Source organism: Akebia trifoliata, chromosome 3 (genome assembly GCF_017979445.1).
Source record: "Akebia trifoliata isolate Shusen 1 chromosome 3, ASM1797944v1, whole genome shotgun sequence".
NCBI lineage: Eukaryota > Viridiplantae > Streptophyta > Magnoliopsida > Ranunculales > Lardizabalaceae > Akebia > Akebia trifoliata.
Window position 1 is genome coordinate 40603050 of NC_141377.1, and position 27833 is coordinate 40630882.

The following is a 27833-nucleotide window of genomic DNA, read 5'->3' on the forward strand; positions in this document are numbered from 1 at the left end:
ATCAATCAAAGAAAATCAATATAATTTTATTTTTTTTTATAAGTATAATATATTACAAAGAGGAAAAGCAGAATACAAGGAGGCCGAAATATAATGGATATAATAATTACAAGGCTCCAAACCAAAAATACATTGTAAGTTTTTCATTATAACCACCAACATTTCAGTGCGGGCTCCTGAAGTTGCACAGGAGAACCCGTGACAAGGTGCTTACATACAGTAAGGAGTATTTGGTGAGGGAACTATCATTTTTTCTATTTTTTTTAATCGGTAATAGGGAAATATAATTGATAATGTAAAACAAATGAAACCGGCCAGCTTCGGCTTTCACCAATCCCACCTATGGCAGACCCTAGATCATGGAAAATTCATCTCTATGATCTTATTTTACAATTCTCATCAAACATGGTCAATGAAGCTGGGCCAAGCATCTGTCCACACAAGCCAGTGCCGGATACCCAAAAGAAAAAATGCCACTCCAGATTTTAAAGTGGGGAAAATAGACCTTTGAAATGTTTGTATGTGTCAAGTCACCTCATGTAACGGTCTGTCGTCTCATGTTTGGCAGAGATGGAAATCTCCCTCCCTTAAGAAAAAATTATCCCAAGCCTTTTAATTGCAAACATTTTCCTATAACTGAGCATCATGCAAACATGATATGGTTATATAAAAGCACGACCAGAACGTTCAGAGATACAAGCAACTTAGCATCTTGTCATTCCGAGCTGCATCAAATGGACTGCAATTTGCTTATTCGAGTGGTTTCCTCTCCTGAAAAGTAATGACAATAGAGAGCCAAGTAATTAGTTGCCGAACTGCAGGTAAGGGGAGTGTACCAAGTGTTGGGTGAGCCAAACCTGGCTTAATGTCCTCCAGATCTTGGGTGCCACCTGTATCCACAATATGGTTTGAGCCCTCAGCTGTGCATATGTGGTGTGAGGTCAATGTAGCCTGACAATAAGCTGAATGCAATTGTCGATGAATCTCCTCCATCTGCCCACTCAGCTCATCTTGCCGATCCATATCAATAAGATCCTGTAAAAAACCAAAACAAAATAAAACAAGTCCACATGCACAAAACTAGGTTAACGTAATCTAACAATAGGATAAATCAAGTATCTCATCACCTGTGCAGACAAATTCTTAAATATCGGATGAAACCGTTGCCTGCAGTACATATAGAAGAAGAGCGTCAATATGACCAGGGGAATAGTGAAGCCAGACGCCACTGGTGCTCGTTTCAGCCCAAAGACTCCAAGAGCTATTATTTGTGCTAGCACCAATGAGAAGATTGTCGTGTTGTGTGCGACAGGCCATATCTGTCCACCCGTTTCATATTTTGGAACATATACATTAAGAAACTGCAAGGTAATTTGAATGTTGGTGTCAGACAACATTCTTTAATTAAAAAAATACATTTTCTAGTGTTCAACAAATGACTAAGATGAGAGGAAAAACACGGGTTTTGAAGGGAATTCCCATCTTAGCCATTTTTTTTACTAGAATTTTTCAAAATAGAAATACTAACAATAACAACTTCATGATCAGCAATCAACACTCCAACAAATGCAGGAAGCAGTTCCAATAGTCAATTTCTGGATTAAGTCCCCAATAAAATAGGCAGCAATTATACTAGAGTATTTATGATAGTAATAAGCAGGTGCCAAGTAGCTTATTGGTGAAGTCATCGGGTGATGGGTTCAATCTCCGCCAGCACCTACTAATCTCATTAAGCTTGCCCAATGACAACACCAAAAATGTTAATCTATCCAAAAAAGAATTGATAGTAATAACAACTATGTGAAGGTGGGTTGAGACCCAACAAAATAGGATGATACTCATATTTATGCGACTATTGCCCAAGGTGTGATGACAATGGGATTCGAGTTTCTTTAGCCAGTTCTATGGTTCCTAACCCATTTTTCTTCTTCTATTCAAGTCATCAACTCGTGGTGGAAATGACACATGAAATCAGATGAGAGGTGACACACTGGGGCAAAGGTAGACTTGAAATTCAATTCACCCTTGCTACCAAGGAAGGCTATCAAGGTTATTAGCCCATTAGGAGGCAAAAAAACTCGAGGATACAGCTCGATTGAGAGTAGTTGATTTCTGCTCTTCAGAAAGAAATAAAACAGATGAAGGTAGCATAGTAGAACAAGATCCAGGCCACCTAAGCTCTTCATCCTCCAACAAGTTTTTGTGGCATCACAGTTCCCAATTTAAATCATGTTTCTTCTAGTTGTGAAGCATGTCAACTTAGTAAACACCATCGTGTCTCCTTTCTTCCTAGTGTTAAGTCAGCCAGAGTCGAGTCCTTTTCGTTTAGAGCATTCAAATGTTTGAGGTCTTACACAAACTTCTTCATATCTTGATTTTAAATATTTTGTTACATTTGTGGATGATTGTTCAAGAATGACTTGGTTATTTTTAATGAAAGATCCAGCTGAATTGTTTAATATTTTTCACCAGTTTCATATTAAAATTCAGATTCAATTTGGTGCTTGTTATAATCAATATTTGCAGTCTCATGGTATTATCCACCAATCTTCATGTGTACATACCCCTCAACAAAATGGGCTAGTTAAACGTAAGAATCACCATCTTCTAGAGGTCGCTCTTGCTTTTGTTATTTCAAATGAAGGTTCCCAAATTTTATTGGAGTGAAGCTGTCCTTACTGCGTGCTATCTTATCAATCAGATGCTTACTCTTATTCTTGCTAGTAAATCTCCACAAAGTTTTGTTTCTTGATCGTCTATTGTTTCACATTCCCTGTATCTTTCAATGTATCTGCTTTGTTCATCATTTGCGACCAAGATGGGACAAGCTAGATTCAAAGACTGTGAAACGTGTATTCTTGGTTATTCCCGGAGACTAAAGGGGTATAAGTGCTATAATCCAACATTAAACAGACACTTGTCTGTGCCGATGCTACTTTCTTTGAATCTACTTCATATTTTTCTTGTGTGTCCACAATTGATCCTAATTTTAATCTTGTTACCTTATTTGTTCCTGCTCCTCTCTCTGTTCCCTTACCTATTATTTCTGGAGCTGGAAAACCTCTTCAGGTCTATCGTAGCAGCACCATTACTGCACCAATCCCTTCATCGTCTGCAAATCCAATTATGTCACCTTCTCCCACTCCAGACGTCGTTTCAGATCCATCATCAGGTGAGTTACCTATTGCTCTTCATCATGTGTTACTGATCATCCTATTTCTAATTTTGTGTCACGTGATTCATTGTAGCTTCCATTATCTTTTCTTTATATTATGTGTGTCTTCCATTGCTATTCCTAAGACTCTTTAGTTAGGATGCCTTATCTCACCTGGGTTGGAGGAAAGCAGTAGTGGAAGAAATGCCTCTTCATCACAATGATACATAGTCCCTTGTTTCTCTTCTTCCTGGAAAATATGTTGTCGTATTTACGATTGAGATAGCTAGCTGTTGTATGAGGTGTGAAGTCAGACCATTGGATGGTCAGATTTCATAAATTGGAAGTCCTTGATTCTAACTGTTTAAGTCCTATAGAGGTAGAGTGATTCTAATTCATATCCCATCTATATTTTCCTTTCTCATCTTCATTTTTATTTTCAATGCTTCCATCGTACATTAATTACTCTCATGGTCATAACGGAAAACAGACTGAAAACCAAGTAAACACAAACGGAACAAGCAAGGAGATTTTTCCACTTAAACTGGTGAGAATTACTATTTCTAAAAATGATAAAAAAGAAGCAGACTTTCTAGAACAGAAAAATGAAAAGAACTTCTCATGATCAGAAAGGTGGACAAACTCCAAATATTCAAGGGTGAGTTGGTAAAAACACACCATAGATACAAAATAATGAAAGCACTAAGTGACCCATAGCACTAAAACATGTAGACAGGAAATCAGTATAGATCTTGATGCACACTTGATTCCAAGAAATTAGAATATCATCTGTGCAGAGCAAAGCAAAAAATTCAAGAATTACTCACCTGATTACGATATACAATATAAGCCAAAAAGAAATACACCAACAAGAAGGGCAATATTAGAGGTGCCAAGATGGAACAGGTGAATCCAAGGAGTCCAAACAGTAGGACTTTTGGTAATTCTGTGTGGTATGGAAAAGATAGGGTGACGTTGGATGGACCTTCCTTACTGCAGAGTATGAATTTAATGAACAAGTTGCGGAGAAGAGCAAAAAGTTGTATGAGTTCGGAGGACAGACTTGCCCAACCTGATGTCAGAACATAAGCAATGAAGAAAGAAGCCTGCACACGTTTGAAAATCAAGATAGTCAGACAATAATGAAAAGCTAATGAAGTGCCAAACTATGTTCATAATCAAAAGTGAGGAACAGGTAAGTCATCCGCACATTGAGAGTACCATATCCTATCAACTTAATACAAAGTTCCACAACTTAAAACTATATCGCCTAACCCAAAAAAAAAAAAAATTTAATTAAAAACTATATCAATAGTGCTTGTTATTAATTATGACTTGGCTTCAAAAGTCTCCTTCCTTAGTTTGCCTCCCAGGGGAAAAAAGGATTGATTAGTAGGACAAGGCCTTTTACAAATCAACCACCACAGAATAATCATATTACTAGTAAATAAGAGAGAAGAAAGTGACCATTCCAATACTGAAGGTTAACACCCACAAAAATATATGGTTAAAATTGTGAAATTTCCTGCATATACTAAAATGGCTGAGAACTTATCTTAATTAATCATTTCTGAATTAAATCCCAATGAAGGCTTAGAGAGGCATAAATTCTTCTTGAATAGAGTCAAGGCCACCCAATTGTGCAAGGGATTAAGGTAGCACATTCCCTGGGACATGACCTCAAATGGGCTAGTCATATGGGTTTAATTGGCCCCTACCAAACCCTGAGAAGAGAGGAGGAAGGGGGGAAGCAAATTGAATTACTTCAAACACTGGAAGAAAAGCCAAATAACCAAAACTGGATTAATTAGTTATTTCATTTACAAAAGAAGTTGGATTTTAACCACACATAATCTAATAAGGGAAAGGGTAAGTTGTTTATTAAAGTTGGGAGGACCACTCAAAATTAAATACTAATTTATTTCACTAGAAAGTCAGACGCAATAATCACCTGGTTTGGTACAGCTTTCGCAAGATGCATAGGAATGTCTTTTGGACTGGAAATGACATGTAACTGGCTAAGGACAGATCCTGACAAAACATTAACAAAGAAAACATTCCAGATTGTGAAGTATAGAACTTTGAAGCATGCACTCTTTTTCCTGCCACTACGAGAGATAGGCCCTTCTATTGCTGAAAATAGTATCATGGTCGGAGGAATAATATAGAAAAATAACATTAGAATTACACTTGGTAGGTAACCTGTCACCAGCTGACTCACAAATTTCCTGCACAAAAAGATACGATACGTTACTGATGGATGTATGCCAGTCTAAGGAATGCAGAGTAACTAACTTTTCTATCTTAGAAAGATATTGTGTATTGAAGAGAATGAAAAAGACAAATGAACAATAAATTATGCACATGGTAACAAAAAAGAAATCCCACATTCCCAACAATATCTAACAATTTCATGAATATGAAGCAAAAAATTATTCCTAAGAAAATATATACCCCCAAGGCTCCAAATCAATATTGAATGGAGTCACATTGAGATCAAATCAATATTGAATGGAGTCAAAATACAGCTAAAGAATTTATCCATGGAAGATTCGCTTCAGCAAGTTCTTCTTGTATGAATGCTCGCGTGGGGGTATTTTGGGTAGTTAGTGGCTCTATTGTAATTAGTCTCGATTTTATAAAATTAATGTGTATTGAGCCATAAGAAACACTTTTCGTCAAATTTTCTTCCTTATTTTTCTTCTTTTCTTTTTTTTTTTGAAAAGTATAATATATTGATCAGAGAGGAGAGACAAGAAACAAAGAGGCCGAGAGAGCCTCAAAGAAAAGCAAAAAAAGAAAAACAACACTAATCATTACACAAGGAGTGCCATCTAAAAACAAAATCATCAAATGAAGTTCCCGTAAACTCTATGTTCTGCTTTGACCAAAGGTATAATAAACCCAAGATCTCCAAGAAACCTGCATGAGAGTTGCTACTTTTGTTATTGAACACTCTGTTGTTTCACTCGTTCCAGATCCCCCAAGTGATAGCCGAGGGAAGCATATCCCAAAGGATTTTTTTCCTGGTATGGAAAGCGTTACTGGTCCATTCTACTAACACCGAGGAGAACTTACGAGGAAGGACCCAGTTAAAACCGAAAAGACCAAGAAAAGTCGACCAAATGTCAAAAGAAAAAGAGCAATGGATTAATAAATGATCAACAGATTCCGCATCACTCATGCAAAGGGGACAACAGTTGGGAATGATCCAACCCCGCACAATCAAATTATCCAACGTGAGAATCCTACTAAGAGAAGCCAACCAAACGAAAAAAATACTTTAGAAGGGACTAACCTAGACCAATTGATTGATCCCACCAAGGAACTCTCTACATTAGAAGAAAGCCACTTATAGAAAGACCTAACAGAGAATCGCGAATCCTTAGCCATTGTCCACTCCCACTTATCCTGTTCGTTGTCGTTGAGATGAACTTTAGAATCCTTATTTTTCTTCTTTTCCATTCTTTCCAATACCTTGTCCTAGAAAATCTAGATGGAATCAGAGCACCAGATCCTAAGAGAGTTTTAAAGCCCATCTAAGAAGCAAAGAGGAGCCAAAGAAAGATGCTCCATTTGACATATCTGTGTCGATCCAACACGCGAAGGTGGATTTTGGTAGGCCTTGATTTTAGGGATTGTTGGGCTCAAGTTTCAAGCTATTTGGAGTCGTAAGAAAAAAGTAAAGACCTTTTATGTTAACAATTAAAAAAATTATAAAATTGCAGATTTTAAGTTTTATGGCCTCCAAATCAATACAAGAATTTTTTTGAGTTTGTCCTCCAAAGGACTTGTCACTTTCCCCACTTCATGGCATTGGTCGCAAAGCAATTGGATCACTATTAAGCATTAGTGATCCCTTTTCCAACCCCTCTTTTTGCTTGTTTTTTTGCTGATTTTTGACTATTTTGGTGAAGACCAATGTCTTCTTGATGACCTAATCAGTTGGTGATGACTAAATCATAGTCCCACAATGATGGATCCTAAAAAATCTAGGTTATACAACCTATATTAAAGAGAATATAATAAAAGCATTGTCCCACAATTATGGATCCTAAAAAATACAAAATAGAGGTTTTCCAATGGAAGCTTGTACCTCAACTAGTCTACTGTTCCAAACCAATAACAATTGGATTTTTCTTAATACTTTCAATGATTTCAAGATTGAAGAGGTTTAGGCCCAAATATTTAGTAGAAAAGAGGGGTTGTAAATAGGGTTTGGGGGTCAAAAGGTTAAGGTTGCATTCAGTTAAAAGTTTATAGGGCTATGAGTGGTTCGGCTAAGGTATGTATAGGACTAGGAAGGTTTTGGCTGGGGGGGGGTGCATTAGGACAGTTGAGCTAGGTACATGGATTTAGGGTTTGGATTGATTGGGGAGAACGGAGCTGAATAAGGGTTCAACAGAGGGTCAAAGGGATCTAGGAAGGGTTCGGCTGGTTTGGGAGGCTAAGTTTTAGGTACAGTTGAGTCGTACAGGCCTGGGGTAGGTTTGGTCGGTGTAAAATAGGGTTTAGGACTGGTTACAGCAAGGTATTAGGGTTTTGGGAGGGTACCCTATATTTAGGGTAAGGTTAAGTCACCAAGTTTGGTTTCACACCATCCATTCTCTTGAGAAATCAGAAAATCTGTCAATTTTATTCAACAATCTCTAAAATACACACATTGGTGTTTTGACGTCCTCATCAGTCATGCTTTGGGAACTCTCTTCCCTAGCTGTTTTCTTTTTTTGCTTTCCTTTCTTAAAATAATTCTTAGTTACTAATTTTGAAAGAAAGTTGCACGAAACCCAAAAAATAAAGTAAGAAAAAAAGATAAACAGCTTAAACCTTCACTAAGTACAAACAACTTTACACTCCTTACATAAACATTTCATTGATAAAGATTTCCAAAGAAGAAGTTTCTTATACAACAGGAAGATACTTACTTTTCTAAAATACCCCTCAGAAATGGGAGCCTCTGTTGCAACTCTTCTAATTGAGATAAGCCTTGTACAAATGTGACAGGAACAATAAACAGAAACATCAAAACAGCTGTAGCCACAATGGTTGCAATCTTACGGAACCAAAGCTGCCTATATGGGATCCATAGGTTTGACCAATAAACATCTTGTGGTTCTGGAGCCAAATCAGTAACCCATAACATGGGATTCGATGATTGAAGGACCTGTGAATTAACAGCAGCCGCATAGCGCGTCCTGAAGAAAACAAATGCGGCAGCACACTCCTGCATGAAAGACCAAGATACATTTAGAAAAATTTGTGTTGTGTGTATCTTCAATTTTGCTCATACATAGCTATGGACACGTGCATGCATGTGTGTGTCTACAATTCCGCTCCTATATAGTTATGTTGAACACAAGGCAAATGTCTTTAAGTCTATAACTCTAGGAAACATGCTCCTCAATCTCTCCTCATTAGAGATTATGGAACCAAGATAAACAATTGCTTCAGGTATCTATTAGCCATCAATTTTAACAAGCATGTTCTCTATGCATTCCCTTACAAATGCCGCACCACCCATGTACTTAATTCTTTGAACCATTTTAAAGCCCTAAGAATCCAAAACAACCTTCCAAAGTTTTTCCATTTCATTTGTCCCCTTCAGTCCCACCAATCAACATCATGTCATTTGCAAAACAACATAGACCAAACAAACCCCACATGGATATGAGCAACTACAACAATTACATCATATATAACTAGAGCAAAAACATATGGACTAGAGGCCAAAGAACATTAATATATCCACATAGGAACCATTTGTTGAGTGTATATTTTCCTCCTCTCAGGTGTGTCACACCCGAGTGAAGATCCCTTACCCTCTTATATTCATAGTTCTCCCCCTCTCCAACAGATAAGTCTTTTGGAGAAGTCGGTTAATTAACATCATTTGCCCAATACCCACCAAATTAACTCTCTAGAAACTTTGTTGAATGCTCTTGTTCACTAAATAAAAGACTCTGGACTTTCTTACTCATTTATTCAGATTTTTTTATTAAGTATAATTTTTATTCAAAAGGAAAAAATTACCAAAAAAAAAAAGGAGTTTAACATTTAGAAAGAAACATAAGAAGTAGAAGATCAAATATACTTAAAAATAGCCAAAAATACATAGTACATGTCTCACCATAGTCATCAAAGTTTTATACAAATAATTGGAGGTCGCCCATACAAATCTTGTTCCTCCATTCAATTTTGTCTAAAAACCATTTTTTTCTCAATTCAAGTATGTTCATGTCGACTCTTAGTCTCTTATTACCTAAATCCATATCCTTTTTGGTCTTCGTTTCTCGTTTAGAACTTTCAACTTGCATATTCCTTCAAATTGGGGTTATGACTGGTCTTCGCTGCACAAAACCAACCTCCTCGATTAACTAACCCTTAGTTTATCACCTACTGGGGCTGCCCCTGTATTTTTACAGATGCATCCATATCCAATTTTTCTCTCTTGATCTTTCCACTCTTCCATCTCTGCTACATTCAATTTATGAATGCATTTTTTCTTGATTGTTCAACATCCAACTCCATAAAGCATATCTAGTCTTACAGTCAGTCGTCTTATAAAAATTTTCCTTTTAATACATTGGGATGCATCAATCGCATAATATTCCTCAAGAACACCTCCATTGAACCATCCAGCAATAATTCTATGGACAACAAACCCCTCAATATTCACAATCTCATGGATAATAAAATCAAGGTAAGGAAAATGGTCAACTCAGGGAATTTCCTGCCTATCTATTAGTACTACCCTTCCTCTCTGTCATTAGTGAAATTGCATCGGGATCAAATATGCATAAATTATATAAAGAACTAAAATAAACTTGGTCCACCCAATTCAAATAGGACATAATGACCTTTTCTACTGTGGTTGAATCCGAGTGGACAGTACTAGATTTTTCTTGAACACGCTCAGGTTCATTAGAAATTATCTTCAAAGAATCTGTCGTTCCCCTACAAAGGCCACATCTTAATATGTATGGTTCACAAGTCTGTTCAACAGCAGTGGTCGTAAAGTGTGAAAACCTCTCAACCATCTTCTCTGCATTATTCTGCAAACAAAGAATTGCTAAACATCAGTGATAAAACATGCACGATCCCCATAAAAAGGTACTCCATTCATGCATAAGTGAAAAAGCAAGAATTTGTAAATTATAATAGGTTAACACACACAAAGTGTGCCTAAAAGAAGGAACTCACATTTTCAACAAAATATCTAATTAAAAGATACAATGATAAAGGATCAAATCACAATCTCCGGTAATGTTAAAAACGCTATAGCTAAAAGGATCAAAAGCTTTATCAAGATAGTTAGGCCATGGATGTTAGGCTAGCCTAAGCTTTATGATATTAGACTATGGGTCAAAAGCTTTAACACCACATAGTCACATACAATCTACCCTCTCTTATAGAGTATAATGATAGTTCTGATCAATGATGCTTTAAGGCTGAATGGTGTTGCACTAAAGTGTTGAATTAGAAGGACGGAAAAAAAAAGGTACAATACTCAATGTTCTTTTTAGGGATAAATATGATTGTTTACAGCTGGAAACTTGGAAATTTAGCTTACAAATCAATTGTGGATGTATGTATTCTCACCTTTTGGATTTATAAAGTATAAGGTTAGTGTTAGTGTGGAGACGCTAAAAATTAGTAAGGCAAACTATAAGACGTATGATGACTTACACAATAGATTAGGTACAAGAGAAAGTGAAAGAAATTTATGGACTTCCAAGAATGAAAGGGAAGTCAGATACCTAGATCAAGTCAGACTATTAAAGCAAATCAACTAAGAGTTTTTAGTGTTGAGATGCTAAAAAATTAATTTGGTAAATTATAAGACATATTATGACTTGTACAATAGATTGGGTAAAGAGAGAGTGAAAAAGAAATTTATGGACTTCCAAGAAAGAAAGGAAAGTTACATACCTAGATCAAGTCAGATGTATTAAAGACAACATATAAGAGTTCTGGAAAGAGATGGGGAGATCAAAGAAAGTTAAGAGGCTTCATCATTAAAATTTTACTAAATGAGAATAATACATATAGAAGAATTAAGCTAGAAGCAGCTAATACTAGATACTCCAGAGGGCATATAAATTCCATGAGCCTACAAAAGTGAAAGAGACTGCAAGGACAAAGATGCTAAAAGGAGTTGGGTCATACATTATTCAAGTTAACTAAGTTGTTCAATATGAGATTGAATACTCAGAAAACACCAAATGAAAGGAAGATGAGCATTATGATACCTATTTATAAGGGAGAAGTGCACAATTTTATTTACATATTGGAGGATCTACCTCGTTAGTTACATTATAAAACTGTGGGAGAGAATAATGGAGCAAAGATTAAACTAAGAAACAAAAATGTCAAAAAACTTGATTGGTTTTATGCTAGGGACTCGAGAAAGTACACCAATAAGGCACATTTAAACATGGACAATTACGTCGGAAAGGGCATACGTATTTTTCCTGATTTACGTCTTTATTGCATTTGTCTCATTTATGGAAGAGCAATATGGTCACTCCAACTATCATTTGTTATCAAGTGAGAAGGACCTGTCCAACCCTACATATGTATCCAAAAGACCCTAATTCTCCCACTCCTCTTTTCTTCTCTCTCTTCTTCGTCATTTGTCTATAATCAAACTCCAACCCTAACCTTCGCTGGATTTCAATATGGTATCAGAGACGAAAAAACAATCCAAAAGTCTTTAAGACTACAAAAGATGTAGTAGTGGATGCCATCATCATACAATACAAATGACATCAGTGGCAAAGTATCCAATCCAATCGAGACAAGTACCACAGAATTTATAAAGATTTATGATTATTTCTTTTCTTTTCTTTATTGAGATTTGAGAAAGTTTCATCTTAGGCGTTCTATGTCAACTTGTGGAGGTTGGAAAAGAATAGTACATGAGTGACTAGAGAGGTGTGTGTTCTGAAGCCTGCACCAAGAAAAATAAGAGTGAAGTATTTTCTCTATAATTGATTCTTAGAACAAACTTTAATGACTTTAAGACATTGAGTATCAAATAAGAAAATAAATTGACAATCAGACAAGTAACAAACAAACAGCGGATACAGGCCTTCTTTCTAACAAACGACATAAACAACATAGATAACCTGTATACATCATCAAAGCCTTACCCCCAAAAATCTAAGTTATAGAACCTATATTAAAGAGAATATAATAAAAGCATCCATTAAACTGCGCACCATCAGTTTCTGAACTTTTCCAGACCGATAGATCATTAGGTGTGATAAGTAGCTTGATGCATGATAATTTGTAAAGAAATTCTTTACTGAATCGCTGTATGATTCTGCTTCAGACCGTGGGATGGAACGAACAAGAACTGAGAAATGACTCGGGTTGGGTTGAGATCTAATGTGTGCTAGCCTCATTCGAGCAATGCTCTTGTATTCCTAAAGCAATATAGAACAATCAGTGAAGATCTTAATTTTCAAAAAGAAACTATATAAAAGTTAATATCACTATTGGGAAGTACATTCTTACAAAGTACAGAAGAATGCAGGCAGAACAAGATATGATGTATAAGGCAAGACAGTGGGCCCAAAGCCTGCAACAGCATATCAAACAATGAAACCTAAACCATACATACAATAAACAGAGTTCTTTAAAAGAAAGAGAGCAATCTATAAAGAATAACAGATACAGCATCACAGAGAAAGAAGAAATAAAAGGATTATACTGTTGGATGATGATGCAAGAACAACACATCCATATTTTAACCAGATGAAATTAATAATATGGAGTACATTACTTAGCCCAAAAAAAAAAAAGAATAATATGGAGTACCAAGGTCTAAATGTATGTTACAAAATAATAATGGCTAGGGGGATTATTATAGTTCATTCTGTTAAGGGTTCTTGCACGTCAGTCCTATTTGTGTTAGTCACGTGGCCTGTTAATGTAATGGTGGGGCCCACACCTTATGTTATGCATGTGGGGCCCACATACTTTAAGTGTGTTTAATAAATATAAGGAGAGACCAAACCCTAGCCTCCAAGCACTCCCTCTCTCTCTCTCTCTCTCCCTCTTCTTCTTCTTTATCCTTCTCCCTCCTCTTTACCCTTGACCTAGGGCTTCTCACTTGGTATCAGATCATCTTCTTTTCACTTTATTCTCACTTTTTTACTCTCTAAAACCTTCTTTTCTGCAGTTTTAAGTCTTTTTTCTGCCGTTTTGTGGTGAAAATGTGTTGAGATTCGTTGTGGTGTTACAAGATAAACCTAGATGTGCATCTAGGACTTGTGTTTGTGGTTGTGATTGATTGTGGATGTGTTTTAATGTTGTTTGATCTATATTCAACAAGTTTTTGGTGTTTTCTCTTCAGATCCGTGGTGGTTAGGTCAATTTCTTGGCCGAAATTGGGTTTTCGATTTAGCCAAAAATCGTCAAGTGGTTGTGCATCCAGCTCATGCTGCTCCTTTCTAGTTATCTTTTAGAAGTTTTTTTTTTTTTGTCTCTAATGTTGTCTACTTGATCTCCTCCATGGCTGCCCCAATGGATGATCGTATCTCTACAAGTGAAGATTCGACTAAGCAGATTACTTCAGTCAAGTTGAATAGAAATAATTATCATTCTTAGTCTCAAGCTATAAAGGTATTCTTGCATGCCAAGAAAAAAGAAAAGCATCTAGTTGAAGATCCTCCCGCTGAAGATTTCGAAAAATTGAGAAGATTGATAGAGTGAGAATTCTTTGGTTATGACATGGTTGTAGCCAAGTATGGAACCTTCGGTGGCTTCCATTGTTCAACTTCTTGATACCGCGAAGAAGATTTGGACCTCTCTAGCCAAGATGTACTCTTAGGAAAGTAATGTTACTCGGATCTTTGAATTATTCGAGCATATGTTCACTACTAAACATGGAGATAAACCATTGAATGAGCATTATAGCAACTTGAAGGGTATATGGGAAGAGTTTATGATATATCAACCTCTGAGCACAAACTTGGAAGTTCAACGTCATCAACGTGAAGAATTTCAAGTACCATTGCTCTGGTCCAACCTCAACTCCAAATATAGGGTCTTCAAAGATCAAAATTTGGCGAGTGATACCTAAGTTTCTAGTAGTGGCACTCGTGGTGGTCGTGGGGATAGCTCTAGCCATGGTACTGATCAATCCAATTGAAAGTGTAATTTATGTGGTAAATCTGGGCACACTGAGGATTATCATTGGGATAAATGGGAACGCCCTGACTATGCTCGCCAAGTGCCTACTAATATGCTTTCCAGTTACGTTGGTCAGCCTTCTGTTTCTAAGCCCATGGTTTCTGATTGTGAGTCTAAGGAAGACATCACTGCTCAGCTAGTCAGCTCCTCCAGAAGTTGTCAGGTTTGCCATCTCTATCGTCTGCTCCTACCGCAACTTTGGCTAACTCAGGTAATTCAACCTGTCTAGTTGCTGGATCTCCTTCCTCCTATTGGGTAATTGATTCTAGAGCTAGTACTCACATGTCTGGTATCTCCATTTTTACTAATTTTTCACCTTCTAAATCTCATATTGTTCTTGATGATGGTTCTTCTCGCACTATACTTGGGACTAGGGATCTTTCTCCCACCAACTCTATGAAACTAACCTTTGGTATATTTATTCCTAAATTTTCTTTTAATCTGCTTTCTGTCAACCAACTAACAAAATTGTTGCATTGCTTTATAACATTTTTTCCTTCTTCTTGTGTGTTTCAAGACCTCAAGACGAAGAAAGTGTTGGTTCAAGGCATGAACATAATGGACTTTATTTTTTTGATCATAATGAGTCGAAGTCGAATGTAAGTGCTACAGTATCTCCTCTCCAATAACATTACCGCTTGGATCATCCGTTACTGGAGAAGTTGCGTCAAGTTGTTCCTTCTTTCAGCCCTATGTCTATGCTAGAATGTGAGGCTTGCCAGTTAAGCAGGTATCACCATAGTAGTTTTCCTCGTAGTTTAGACAGTCATCAATTGGATTCTTTTGATGTAGTCCATTCGGACAATTGGGGTCCTACAAGAATAAAAAGTATTTCTGGTTTCTCTTATTTTGTTATTTTTGTGGATGATTATTCTCATATGACTTGGTCAATTTTAATGAAAGATCACACTGTAGTTACCCAAGATTTTTTTAACTTTTTATAATGAAGTTTTTGTTCAACTTAATTCACTTGAGGCCCTTCCTCCTGTTATTATAGCACGTCCTCCTACGATGCCCATTGCATTACGGAAAGGTACTCGTTCTTGCACTAACCATCCAATCTCTAATTTTGTGTCATTTCACCGTCTTTTACCTACATTTCGATCATTTGCCTATTCTTTGTCTACTGTGTCTATTCCTAGCCCTTATCAACAAGCATTGACTTCTTCTGGATGGAAACATGTTGTTCATCAAAATCAGACTTGGAAGCTCACCACTCTTCCCTATGGGAAAACCACAGTTAGTTACCGCTAGATATATACTGTCAAATATCAACCTGATGGCTCAGTTGATCATCTTAAGGCTCGACTTGTGGCTAAGGGGTATACCCAAACGTAAGGTGTGGATTATTGTGAGACCTTCTCCCCGGTAGCTCAACTCAATTATATTAGAGCTTTTCTCTCAGTGGCAGTAAGTTCTAATTGGCTTCTATACCAATTAGATATAAAAAAATGTTTATTCGTGGAGATTTACAGGCATAAGTGTATTTGGATCAACCATTGGGGTATGTTGTTCACGGATAAAAACATGATTTTTTGACTAAAAAAGGCCTTGTATGGGCTGAAACAGTCCCCACGTGCATTGTTTGACAAATTTAGCTTTGTTTTGATTCAATATGGGTTTCAGCGCTCCACCTCTGATCACTCTATATTCACTCATCATTCTACTTCTGGTATCATTTTGGTTGTGTATGTGGGTGCCATCATTATTACAAAGAGTTACTCAATTGGCATTGTGCAATTGAAGGCTCACTTGAGAACTCTTATTCTCTGCCAACGGAACTGTGTTAGATTTACTATTTGACACGGGAACTTTGGATTCTCGTCCAGTTGACACACCTATGGCTTCTTTTGTCAAGCTTGATACCGAACTGGGGACAGTTTTTTACGACACCGAAAGATACATGCAGTTGGTTGGTAAGTTTATCCATCTCACGGTCACCCACCCAGACATTACCTATATTGTGGGAGTTGTTAGTCAATTTATGCATGCACCTCGACAATCTCATTGGGAAGCTATATGTCATATTTTGCGTTATCTAAAGGGCACCCCTGAAAAGGGTCTCTTGCATCATCATGCATCCTCACTATCTATTTATGATTTTTTTTATGTTAATTGAGCAGGCAGGCATACTAACAGACATTCTACATATGGTTATTGTACATTTGTTGGAGGCAATTTTGTTACTTAGCGTAACAAGAAACAGAATGTGGTGATTCATTCCAGTGCCGAAGTTGAATATCGTGCGATGGCACACACTGCATCTGAGATGTTATGGGTTCGTTATCTTCTTCAAGACATAGGTGTTGAGGTTCCTTTACAAATGCAATTGTAGTGTGATAACCAGGCAACCATTATCATTGTAAGTAATCTTGTGTTTGATGAGCGTACAAAGCATATTGAAGTGGATTGCCACTTTGTTTGGGATCTACTCACGCACAAACAAATTGTCACACCTTATATGAAATCTAATCATTAGCTTGCCGACATCCTGACTAAACCCTTATCTCAAGCATCCTTTTCTTATTTATGTTCCAAGCTGGGCATCTTTGACATGTATGCTCCAGCTTGAGGGGGAGTGTTAAGAGTTCTTGTACGTCACTCCTATTTGAGTTGTAGTCGTGTGGGCTGTTTATGTAATGGTGGGGCCCACACCTTATGTAGGTAGGGACCAAACCCTAGCCTCCAAGTTGTGTTTGTCTCTCTCCCATCTTCTTCTTCTCTTTTTTCCTTCTCCAACTTCTCTACCCTTGACCTAGGGCTTCTCACTCATTCCATAATAACAATAACATAAAGGCATTTTGTAATAGTGGGCCCTGCCATAGATTATATTTAAAATGTATTGAGAAAAAATATATATGTACATTTTTCAAAATAACAGTCGGTGGTTGCTATTTACATAAATAACAGCCATTATAAATTGTAAGATAGTCCCGTAACGGAGGGTGGTAATTCCAAACAGAACAGGTCCTGGAAGCTCCCACCGTAATGGTTGTTATTTCATCCATGATTCAGTTTATTGTCATATCGAAACCCATATATATTTAAATCGAAAAATACATGCTCAGTCAACCATGAGCCCTTCCAAATTTGTGTTGGTCATAATAAGCTAACCAAGGGAATGAAGATCAATGCAAGATCAGCTATGGTATTTTGCAGCAGTATGCAAGTTCCATTGGAGTGTTGGTGTCAAATGGGTAGGCTACCATCTTTTTATTTCTTGCTACCTATAGAACTAAGGCCATTTGGCTAGAAATCTCTGCGTGAAAAATGATCAAATTTAATAGCTAGAAATTACTAATAATGTTGAGTAGTGCCACCAAGAAGTGTGGTCAATTATTCATATGGCTGTTAATCGAAGAAGAGTGTCACATTGCATTTGATAGGAGGATCATTAAACTTTGTATGGTATCAAATTTTCTCTGTAAACATATGGTAGACTCAAATCGTATTAATTTCAACATATTTCCAAGAAATGTTTTTATCTTCACAAGATTTGGATGAAATTAACAAAAAAAAATTTGAATATATTTTGGTGGAAATCACCTTTCATTTCACAAAAACTTTCAGTTAATAGTGAACTTCAACCAACAATCAATTTTAGGAATAGAACAATCTCAGTGGAACTATTTCGATGATTAAAGCACTCCAATCGAAAAAAATTTGGTTAAAAAATTATTCTAAAGATGATAAAATTAACTTATAAATTGCTTGCAGAAATGACTTGTAATTACACACAATAACAACAACAACAACAACAACAATAATAATAATAATGTCACTACTAGAAAAGCACATAATATTCAATAATTATAAATAGACTAGAATTAATTAGATATTTATAGAATTTTATTTTGATGTATTCTAAGCATATCATTACATTCATATAAGAACTTCCAATCATCCATGTTCTAATTTGTTGGTTATACTAACAATTTATTCATACATATTTACAAAATAAAAACATAATAATGTGTTAATGCAATACTTCATAGTTTGATCATTAACCAAGAAGTTTACATATTAAGGTGTATGCAGTTAATGTGACAATATTATTCAAAAAAAAAAATCATGTATAATATTGAGAAAACAGGCTCTCAAGTACTTGTGCATGTGTAATGGGAGGTAGCTGATCTTCATTTTCACACATAATATTTGTTTGTTTTGTTTTAATGAACTATGAGCAATGTTAAAAATCTCATCTCAAGACAATGTTTTGCTTAGAAGAAAAACCAGGAGTCTTGGTCAAAACATTCCGAGACATTTAGAAATTAATTCAAGGTCAATATTTTTGTTCTAGTCTCAAAGGAAAGCGGAATGTTCCACCGAAGCATTCCTAAATGAAATAAAACTTTGAACCATACCTATGAATATGCTATAATATTTTTTTATCCTCTCCAACAGTTTCCATTAAAAAACTTCTCAACATTTTCATAATTTTCACAACGTTTCCATCACTTACATGAAAATTGTATCAATTTCCGCACTAATCGAAAATTTCCCTTTCAGATTAACCAAAATAGATATTAAAATCAAAATTTAAAACCATAGACCCAATTATATTTTACTTATAATGATATGGGCCTCTACTGAATGCCATGTGGAGTACTCCTTCACATCAAACTTTATTTTTTTAATAAAAAAATAAGATAAATAGTGAAACATACCCGATAAGAGTTGACCTTACAATTATCTAATAAAATTTCTTCACCTTATCCATTAGGCCATAGGTATTTGGTAGCTTATTAAGCATAAAGATAACTCATTGCCACTAAGCTTAATATATTTTTAGTGTATCAATGGCATAGTATATGTTGGTGGTAGAAAATGTGAATTATTTTTTAATAAATGGTTATAAAGGGCATTTAATTGCTTCAAACATTTTCTTTTTAAGTTTATATATGCATCGGGGCATTTTTCTATAATGTCCTAAATGTTTCAATTCATGTTGGAGTTTCTCATTTTTCACCAAACGGAGACCAACCTTCGATGTTAAATATTCCAAATAAGTTCTAGTAGAATGGGACAAGATTTATAGTTCTAAATAAGATGAGGATGTTGAGTTATGATACTTGAAAAGAAGAATTCAGCTTTGATTGGTAAGTGGTTTTGAAGATACAACTGGAAGTGAGGCAACCTTTAGAAGATGGTGTCAGACCATAAATACAGTAATAGTACCCTAAATTTCTCTCGTCCACATATGGGATGGGATCTTTCCCAGCATCTTACCCTCTCTTTGGGGCAAATTATAGAACACCTACAATTTGGAACTCAAAAATTGGAAAGGTGGATAAGAGGTTGGCCTTCAATGTGAGAAGTATGTTAAGCAACTCTTCACGGCCTGAGTTTTTGTGGGGAGAGGCCTTAAACAGCAACACATATTCTAAATCGGAATAAGATCATTCCTAAAATCCTTTAAAGTTACGGGCAGGAAGAAAACTGAATTTAGGATACTTGCATGTATAGGATTGTCTAGCAGAGGCAAAAGAGTACAACCTACACATATTGTGCAAGGGTATTTGCAAAAAGCACAGTAGAAGAGTATTCGAGGGAAAGGAAGAGAAAAACTCACATTATCTCTAATATCAGGGTATTGGCATTTAGATAAGATTTGTTTGTTTTCGATTTATTCCTGCCATTTCTTCTTGACCTTCTTTGTATTGTTTCCTTTGCCCTCCTTTTAATATAGTATTTCCCTTTTTACCTATCAAAAAATAGAAGTTGCAGTCCGTGAGGATGTAAAATCCCCAATTCCTATCTTACCTAGAAGTTTCCTATGTGATTTGATCTCTTTCTAGAACAGAACTATAGACAAGCAGCGTTCTAAAATCACACAAGCCTCAATTGCGGCACCATTTATGCATTGAGTAGGAATTCAGAATCTGATTTAATAGCAAAAAGTTGTTGAGTGTTGTGTTATCCACCTTCGCTCCCAGGTGTCACGTGCTCACGAATTGTGGCCCAATTCAACCTGTGACCCAGTTATATTCATATTTGCACCTTCCCCATCAGATCGGTCTTTTAGCGTAAATGGTTTGTCAACATGGTATTAGAGCACTAGGTCGTATAGGTCTATGGGTTGGAGTCTCCTTGTAGGAATTTTCCACCCTTATGGGTGAGAGGGAGTGTAGAGTGTTGGGTTATCCGCCTCCGCTTCCTGGTGTCATGTATCGTGCCCCAATTCGACCCATGACCCTCTTATTTTCACAGTCACAGCTTCCCCATTAGATCGGTCTTTTGGGGTAAATGGTTTGTTGACAAAAGTATATGTGACAACTTCACAACCAGACACTCTAACATGACAAGAAACATATGCAATTCTACAAACTTGGCAAAATTTAAAAACATAAGGTCTTATTCTTCAATTTGGTAATCAGTCCATCATAAACACTTCAAAGTCATACCATTTTGATTGATCCTTGACATTTGCTATGGTGAAAACATCCAGTGACTCTGAAGGAATGTGCCTGTGAATCATCTCTTGCCCATAATAGTTCAGTGGAAGCACCAGAAATATGCAGATGATAGCAGCAATCGAGAATATCCGAATACTATACGAAATGGAATTTATACACATTGTCAGTTAAGAGGCACAACCAAAAAGGTTTGAAGTTATGATAACAAAGACAGTCTGGACTGGAGAAACAATGTGTGAAACTGTATACAAGGGTCATCTTTTAATTGAGAAATGAGAGATCCATTTCAAAAAGATACATTACATGCTTTATACTTGACTGAGAGCACTTTGTGCCAATCTAAGCTCTGCTTGCCTCGTGGTTTTGGATCCAGACAGAAAAAATTTTAAAATCACAAATTGAAGGAACCTAGGCCAGTTTTTATTTTTATGGTGTTTGAAAGTCTTCGACAAGGCTTAAAATCTTTACATGGAGGTTGTGTCACTAGGGTGAAAAACCCGAGATGAGCACCAAGACAAAATTAAACATTCACAAAGAAATAGCAAAGATGGAGAGGAGCTGAAACAATATAAACCAAACCCAAATCAATGCATGAATGGGCATGAAAATGATGTTTGAAATGATTAAATTAACATGAGAACTATTTGCACTAAAAGAAAATCAAACTTATCTATGCACTGGTACATGCCAAAACCCTAAGAATGCTTATCCATGCAATGGTACATACCAAAACCCTAAGAATGCACAAAATAAGATTCAAGTTTTTTTTTTTTTTTTGCTTTATGAATTACACTAAAATATTTTATAACTTAAATAAGCTAAAATGTCCATGGCTCAATAGACAAGGCCTAGTAGCAGGAATCTTTTACCCAACATGTCACTCCCGCTTCCAATCATAAAATAGTTTCAATTTCTATATATTTATGATGCTCCCACTTCCAACATAGGGCCACTCCTAGCACTTCTGGTAACCAAAGGGTAGGGTGTCTCATACCAGCATCACTCACCTTTTTTTTGTTAAGGAATAAAGTGTGCATTCTTCTCTGATCGATCGAACAGAAGCACAGTAAATACAAGAGGAAGGAGGGAAAGTGAGGTTCTCACAAAGGATATGAAAAAAGAAGCAAAACATAAATCAAACGAATGCACTTTTTTTTTTTTTTTTTTTGCTTAGCCATCAAACGGATACTCTTAATTAAGTACACCCATTGAAAACAAAGTAATCAAATCAGATGGAACTGAACTGCCCCAATATAAGTAAGCCTGCTCAACCCCATATAATTGATTCTTGTACATAGGGGTTCAGCATCATTACAGCCGGTTGAATATTTTTTTAACCCCATAGCAATGACATTTAACCCAAGAACATCATTGGAATGTTGCATATCAATCAACCAGATTATTTGCAAGTTTAAGACCCGATTTATTTATAAGTGTATTCTCAGTTCAATAGTACCCGTAAAAAAATATAAGTAACTCCTGTGCAAAAACAGATCCTGCCCATGTACACCCAAAATCCAATGGTTGAGATTTTCATATCCCGATAACACACATCTCGGGGATACTTATCCCAAGGATGAATATCAACTGGGATTTTGTGTTTAAATGGTTGGAAATTGAGGTCATGTTTTTTCCATGAGCATTCTACATGAGTCACAGGAAAATGACCCCTTATATACATAGTTGAATAAAGAGTCAACAATCCAACACTAATAGCCATGCCTCTGTGCAACCATTCCACGCTTCTGAGAACATCATTGGTACCTCATTCTAGAGTACTACAATCAGTCATGCAATATAGTTGTTGAGATTTACAAATACTACCTGTAAGATGTGAAACATTCAAAAGGGAAAAAATAGGTGCACAGGAATCATTTTTCTTAGCAACAAGTTTCATAAAGATCGTATTCACCTGAAAACAAGAACTCGAAGGAAAGAGACAGCATCCAAGCCAGCAATTGCCAAGATTTCTTGTTCTGATGTTCCCCAAGCCTTCATTATCCAGCTAGCTGAAGGAACTAATCTCTCGAAGGAAAAAGAATCATTACGTCCAATGCGCTCTTGAGCGAGCCTCCTACCAAAGTACACATTGACGTTTCCCGGTTGTTTACGCAAGATAGAATACAGTGACAAGAGCACTACACACAGGCCTATGTTGATGCCTGCAGAAGTTAAGAGAGCAGAGATACTCATCTCTGTCCACTACAAATGAAAGAATCAGGCCTAATAAAGCACTCTGGAAGTCCGTAAGGTTTTCCTCATATGTTGGGGCAATGTTGAAAGAACCACAGCTGCAAGAAGAGGAGTAGCTTTATTAATGACACAAGTCCAGATGCTGCATGGTTATAATTAACATGTCACATAAAATATGTTCTGTAAACCATTTAAAGACAACAAAGCAACACCTATAACCAAACCTTTCAACAGTTATTTGAATGATTTCAATTCGTTATTGATAAATCAATGTTTTATTTTTAATTGCTGCTTCAATAAACCAGTGTTAAAAGCTTTTCTGTTCAATAAAGAACCACGCTATTTTCTCAAGGTGAAGAAAAACCCATCCTTTCACTTTGAATTTCCAAATTAATGTGATGAGCTTATAGCTATTGATAGCGTAGTTGACAGGCTTTCGTGTTCCTACATTTCCTATGTCCTGTTGCGAAGTGAAGCCAAAAGTAGCCACTTCTTATACTGAAGCAACTCGAAGTTGGAAATTCACTCTCTCACTACAGCCTGCGAGGAGATAGTGATTGGGCTTATGATCATAGAGAACAGCACCATTGACCAGATAGGCTGTTGAGGGGAGCTTGAAGTAGAGCTCGGCACAAAAAAAATGTCTCTGGAACAGTAGCTTCAGTGGAATATCTATACCCCAAGGGAGTAGTTCAGTAGAAGATTTAATCCATCTAGAGGCATCCAAGCACTATAATTTACCTGGTAGAAGTAGATCCGACCCAGCTCCTTACAATCGAGAACCAGATGCATCCCTTCTCTCGTCACTAGGTCCATCTCACAGATTGAAATTATAACTAAACCACTACATGAAATTAAATTTGACAAAGAAAGGGATAGTCAACTAGGAAAATCCTAAAAATGGGATTTTTATAGGTCAGAAGCCTAAAGAATAATAGTAAATATTAACTTTGTATAGAATATTTCAATGAAATTTTCCCCACGAAAAGCATGCTATCGAAAAGAGGATAACTTTAAATATAAATACATATCATCAAATCATCATCTCAAAAAATTGGGGTTGACTGAACAGATCTTCTCTCTCCATTCCATTTTGTCAAAAGCCATATCTTATGTTAGTTTTGTGTTCATAACCATTCTCACCAACTTAGTTCATGTTCTTTAGGGACTCCCATTCATTTAGGACCTTCACTTGCAGGTTCCTACTCATCGATGTTGTTATTGGTCTTGCTTGCACATAACCAACCATCTTGATTGAAGACTCCCCCCCCCCCCCCCCCCGGACAATCACCTATTTCAAATACTACTAATTTTTCACAAAAGCATCCCTTTTTTATTTTATATTTCCTAGTCTCTCCACTCATCCATCTCATTGTCCACATATTTGATATGCTCAATATATGAATATGTTGTTCCTTGATTGCCCGACATAATTGGACTTATTACCACTTTATAAAAGTTTCCTTGTTCATTTGATTATGATGCATTCATTACATAACATTCCAGAAGCACACCTCCACTTTAACTATCCAACTCTAGTTCTATGGATGATATTTTCCTTGGTCTCTCAATAGAAGGGAAATACTTAATAAACCCCAATATAGGGTTTTCTTGCTAAATGCCTGGCAACTTACTAATCTAATCAGTAAAAAAAATTAACTAAATGCCCCTCACCTCAAGAAAACATGGGAAGTACCAAACATACCTTTAACCTTGCTTGATTTCTCCAACTACCATTGCAATATATTCTGATGATTTGTGATGGAGAACGGAAAACGTAAAATGGTATCCTCAAATCATTTTGAATATTTGGACGTACCTTGCAATTCGAGTGTCCATCTTGCTGTTCTTGTATATGTACTTTGAGTTTTTTGTGAAGATCTATCTAATGGTGAATCCATCACTTTTCAAAAGCAACAAACTCGCTACTTTTGTAAAGAGGAAAATTAATTGTTTTATTTATTAAAAGTAGATGCTTTGAAAAATCACTGAATATTTTGAAAGTGGCGAATTTGAATTGGATAGACCTTCACAATATACCCAAAATGGATATATATAATAATAACGAAATGAGCACCCGAATCAATTACGCCATGACTAAGATTAGATTGGATTTGTCACTTTTGAACACACTAAAAAACAACATATTCCTTCCTTTTAGAAGGAAAAATAAGGGAATTCACTCAACATTGAAGAAAGCAATGAATTCAATGATTTCAAAAGTGTTGAGAAAGAAAAATAAAAAAAACCTTCATCTCCAAGTTTTTATATCTACGAGTTAAATGAAAAATCACATTTTTAACTGTTAAACTAAACCTAACTAATCATCTAATACTTTAGTACATTATATTACAATGTATATAAGTTGTCAGGTCAGGCCAAACCGTGTGACAAGTCCGACTCTCAAGCCCAAACCCGGCTTTATAGTTAAACAGGTCGCACCCAACCCGGCCCTAAAAATAAATGGACCAAAATCTATAGCCCATGACCGGTCCATAATAGACCAAGCTGGGGCCCAGAGCATTGATAACCCTACTTGACATGCAAAGTAAGAGGGAGTCAATATGATGTCCTCCTTAAGACTTCTTTACCACCAAGCCTAATATCCCTCAAGAACCCCCCTATTGGTAGGGGACTGGCCTAAATCTTGTGGCCCTGTACAAGTAAGGAACAATGGACAAGGAGTCCCTAATTATTTAACAATCCCCAAGTAAGGGGCACTAAGTAAGGGACCCATGCTCCTTAAGATCCATGATTAAGGAACCATCATTGTGATAGATAGCACCGTTGTGTCATCACCTTATATCCGGATGCAGCCATTGGTAGGGGCACTGGCCTAAATCATGTGGCCCTGTACAAGTAAGGAGCAATGGACAAGGAGTCCCTAATTATTTAACAATCCCCAAGTAAGGGCCACTAAGTAGGGACCCATGCTCCTTAAGATCCATGATTAAGGAACAATCACTGTGGTAGATAGCACCGTTGTGTCATCGCCTTATACCTGAATGTAGCCATTTGGAAAAACCATCTTGGTCAATGACAGCTGATTGGAACATAATAGGCACAGCTGCATCATTACAAATTTGTCACCTACAATAGCACAAAAAACAAAATAGGAGGGGGCAGAGACAAACAAGAAGTAAGGCTTAGATGCGTTGCAAGTGAATTCAACATATATCAACACGGATGGGTGATCAATTTAGAAGACCCTCAAAGAAGAAAATGATGGGGATATCAAATCTTAAAGAGTAGATTTAGTTTTTATTCAGATTTCTGTTTTAGGGCTTTATTTTCATGTTTTTTGGGCTTATTTTGATGTTTTATTGGAACATGGTCTTGGTATAATATTTAGAGGTTGATTAGTAACTTTAGGATGTGTTTTATTTAATTTTATTAGAGTTGATAATTTAAGAAAGAGAAAACTACGAAAATTAGGTATTTTAATTTTATTAGGACTCTTTGTTGATTTTTTCTATTTATAGATTGTATTAGGGTTTATTTAGGGAGAATGAATGGAATAAACAAATTACAAAAGTTTCTTTTTTTTTTTTTTTTCTTTTGAATGTTGGTGCATTCAATGTGGTTGATGCCATGGAGATCATTGGGGTGATCTCAAGGTAAATATCATTTTTTTTCTTTTCTTTAATCTTCTTTTTATCTTCTATCTTCTTTTGTTTATTTGTGAGAGATTAAGAAACCATCAAAACCAAATTCTTAACCCAATCCCCAACCAAATTTCCCTAAACCCCCTATTTTTCCTAAATCAAATTCCATTTTCTTATCTTCCCTCATCATCCTGCATCAGAAAAATTAGAAGACTATTCAACATAGATGCCTAACTAGCACGAATAGTACTAGTGGAACACACCCCTCCTACACAGGACATAATTTGAAGTTTATTTTATCAATTCTTAGTTCACTTCTGTTCATTTTCCATTCACACGAGTTGCAAAAACTAGGAATAAAGAAGTCCATACAATTAGCTATCCAATATCCAGGAATCTTCTCTAATTTTCAGGCAACTTGTCTTCATTTTTTTTTTTTTTTTTTAATTGGCAATACTTAGTAGCTGTTCAGCTACTCTAAACACTTACCTTTGTTAACTGTGGAATACCCAAGGACTTAAACACCAATTATGCAAATTCTGAGACTCTAAATTGACTATCAAGTTCAATGATTTTGTATACATCCCATGTCACATAGATTAAAAAATAGCGGACTCTCTAAAGCTAAAGGGCAAGGAATTTCAGAACATAACTCTACTAAATCGAGAATTCCAAGCAACTAGTCTTGCCAATTGGTAGCAAGGGAAATCCACAGACATATAGGGACCAGTTGAACAGAAGCACAAAAAATACAATCGAAACAATGTTGAAATCAACAGATAACATATGCAACCCTAAACTAAACATTATCAACACATAAGGTACAATTGCCCATGAACAATAAAACATGAGTCAGAGTACTAAAAAACGAAGGAAGAAAAGGATTAAAGATCAGATTACTACCTCCAAGTCTTTAAGATTAATGATGATGAAACCGAAGAATCGATCAGATAAAGAAAACGCCCAAACAGAAACTTGAAGTGAAATTCAATCTCGATAAAGCTGAAAACAGAAGAAAAAACTCTTCCAAGACAATCTATCGATCAAGAACCAATGGAGTAAGAAAGAAAGTGAAGTACAATTGCGTTAAAGATGATCCAACATTGTCACCCTCGCTATCCACTCAACTGAGAGACTATGTGAGAGATGGAAGAAATGAAACCCTAGAGTGCTGGAAAGGTGATCTCATCTTCGTTGCTTCGTTTTCCGAGAATCACGCTACCTTCGAAAAACCGCTAAGCTTCTTTGGTGCGCCTCGTGTTTCTT

At 36.3% G+C, this 27833-nt stretch overlaps 1 protein-coding gene across 6 annotated transcripts; it reads right to left on the reverse strand.

The window, feature by feature from the left end:
• Positions 1-79: 79 nt before the first annotated feature.
• Positions 80-27833, reverse strand: LOC147406962 (hyperosmolality-gated Ca2+ permeable channel 2.1-like). Of its 6 annotated transcripts, none has more exons than XM_086435307.1 (13): positions 27471-27832; positions 25964-26029; positions 22682-23060; positions 20758-20904; positions 12674-12737; positions 12376-12582; positions 10012-10206; positions 8080-8378; positions 5106-5382; positions 3982-4260; positions 1128-1361; positions 858-1035; positions 80-771 (listed from the first exon to the last, which is right to left on the reverse strand). In XM_086435307.1, exons 3-13 carry the CDS (start codon positions 22960-22962, stop codon positions 731-733), a joined length of 2202 nt encoding a protein of 733 aa, XP_086291433.1. In that variant the 5' UTR covers positions 22963-23060; positions 25964-26029; positions 27471-27832; the 3' UTR covers positions 80-730. The 6 variants fall into 6 exon arrangements, with proteins under 6 accessions (XP_086291433.1, XP_086291432.1, XP_086291431.1 ...); XM_086435306.1 differs by having other exon boundaries at positions 25964-26052; XM_086435305.1 differs by lacking the exon at positions 25964-26029 and having other exon boundaries at positions 27471-27831.

Excerpts from the sequence above, each read along its gene's own strand:
- LOC147406962 (XM_086435307.1), bottom strand. The coding sequence starts at position 22,962 with ATGAGTATCTCTGCTCTCTTAACTTCTGCAGGCATCAACATAGGCCTG. Across the intron at positions 4,261-5,105 it reads CGAAAGCTGTACCAAACCAG|GCTTCTTTCTTCATTGCTTA; the intron begins GTGATTATTGCG and ends AAACGTGTGCAG. Across the intron at positions 772-857 it reads TCTGGAGGACATTAAGCCAG|GAGAGGAAACCACTCGAATA; the intron begins GTTTGGCTCACC and ends ATTACTTTTCAG.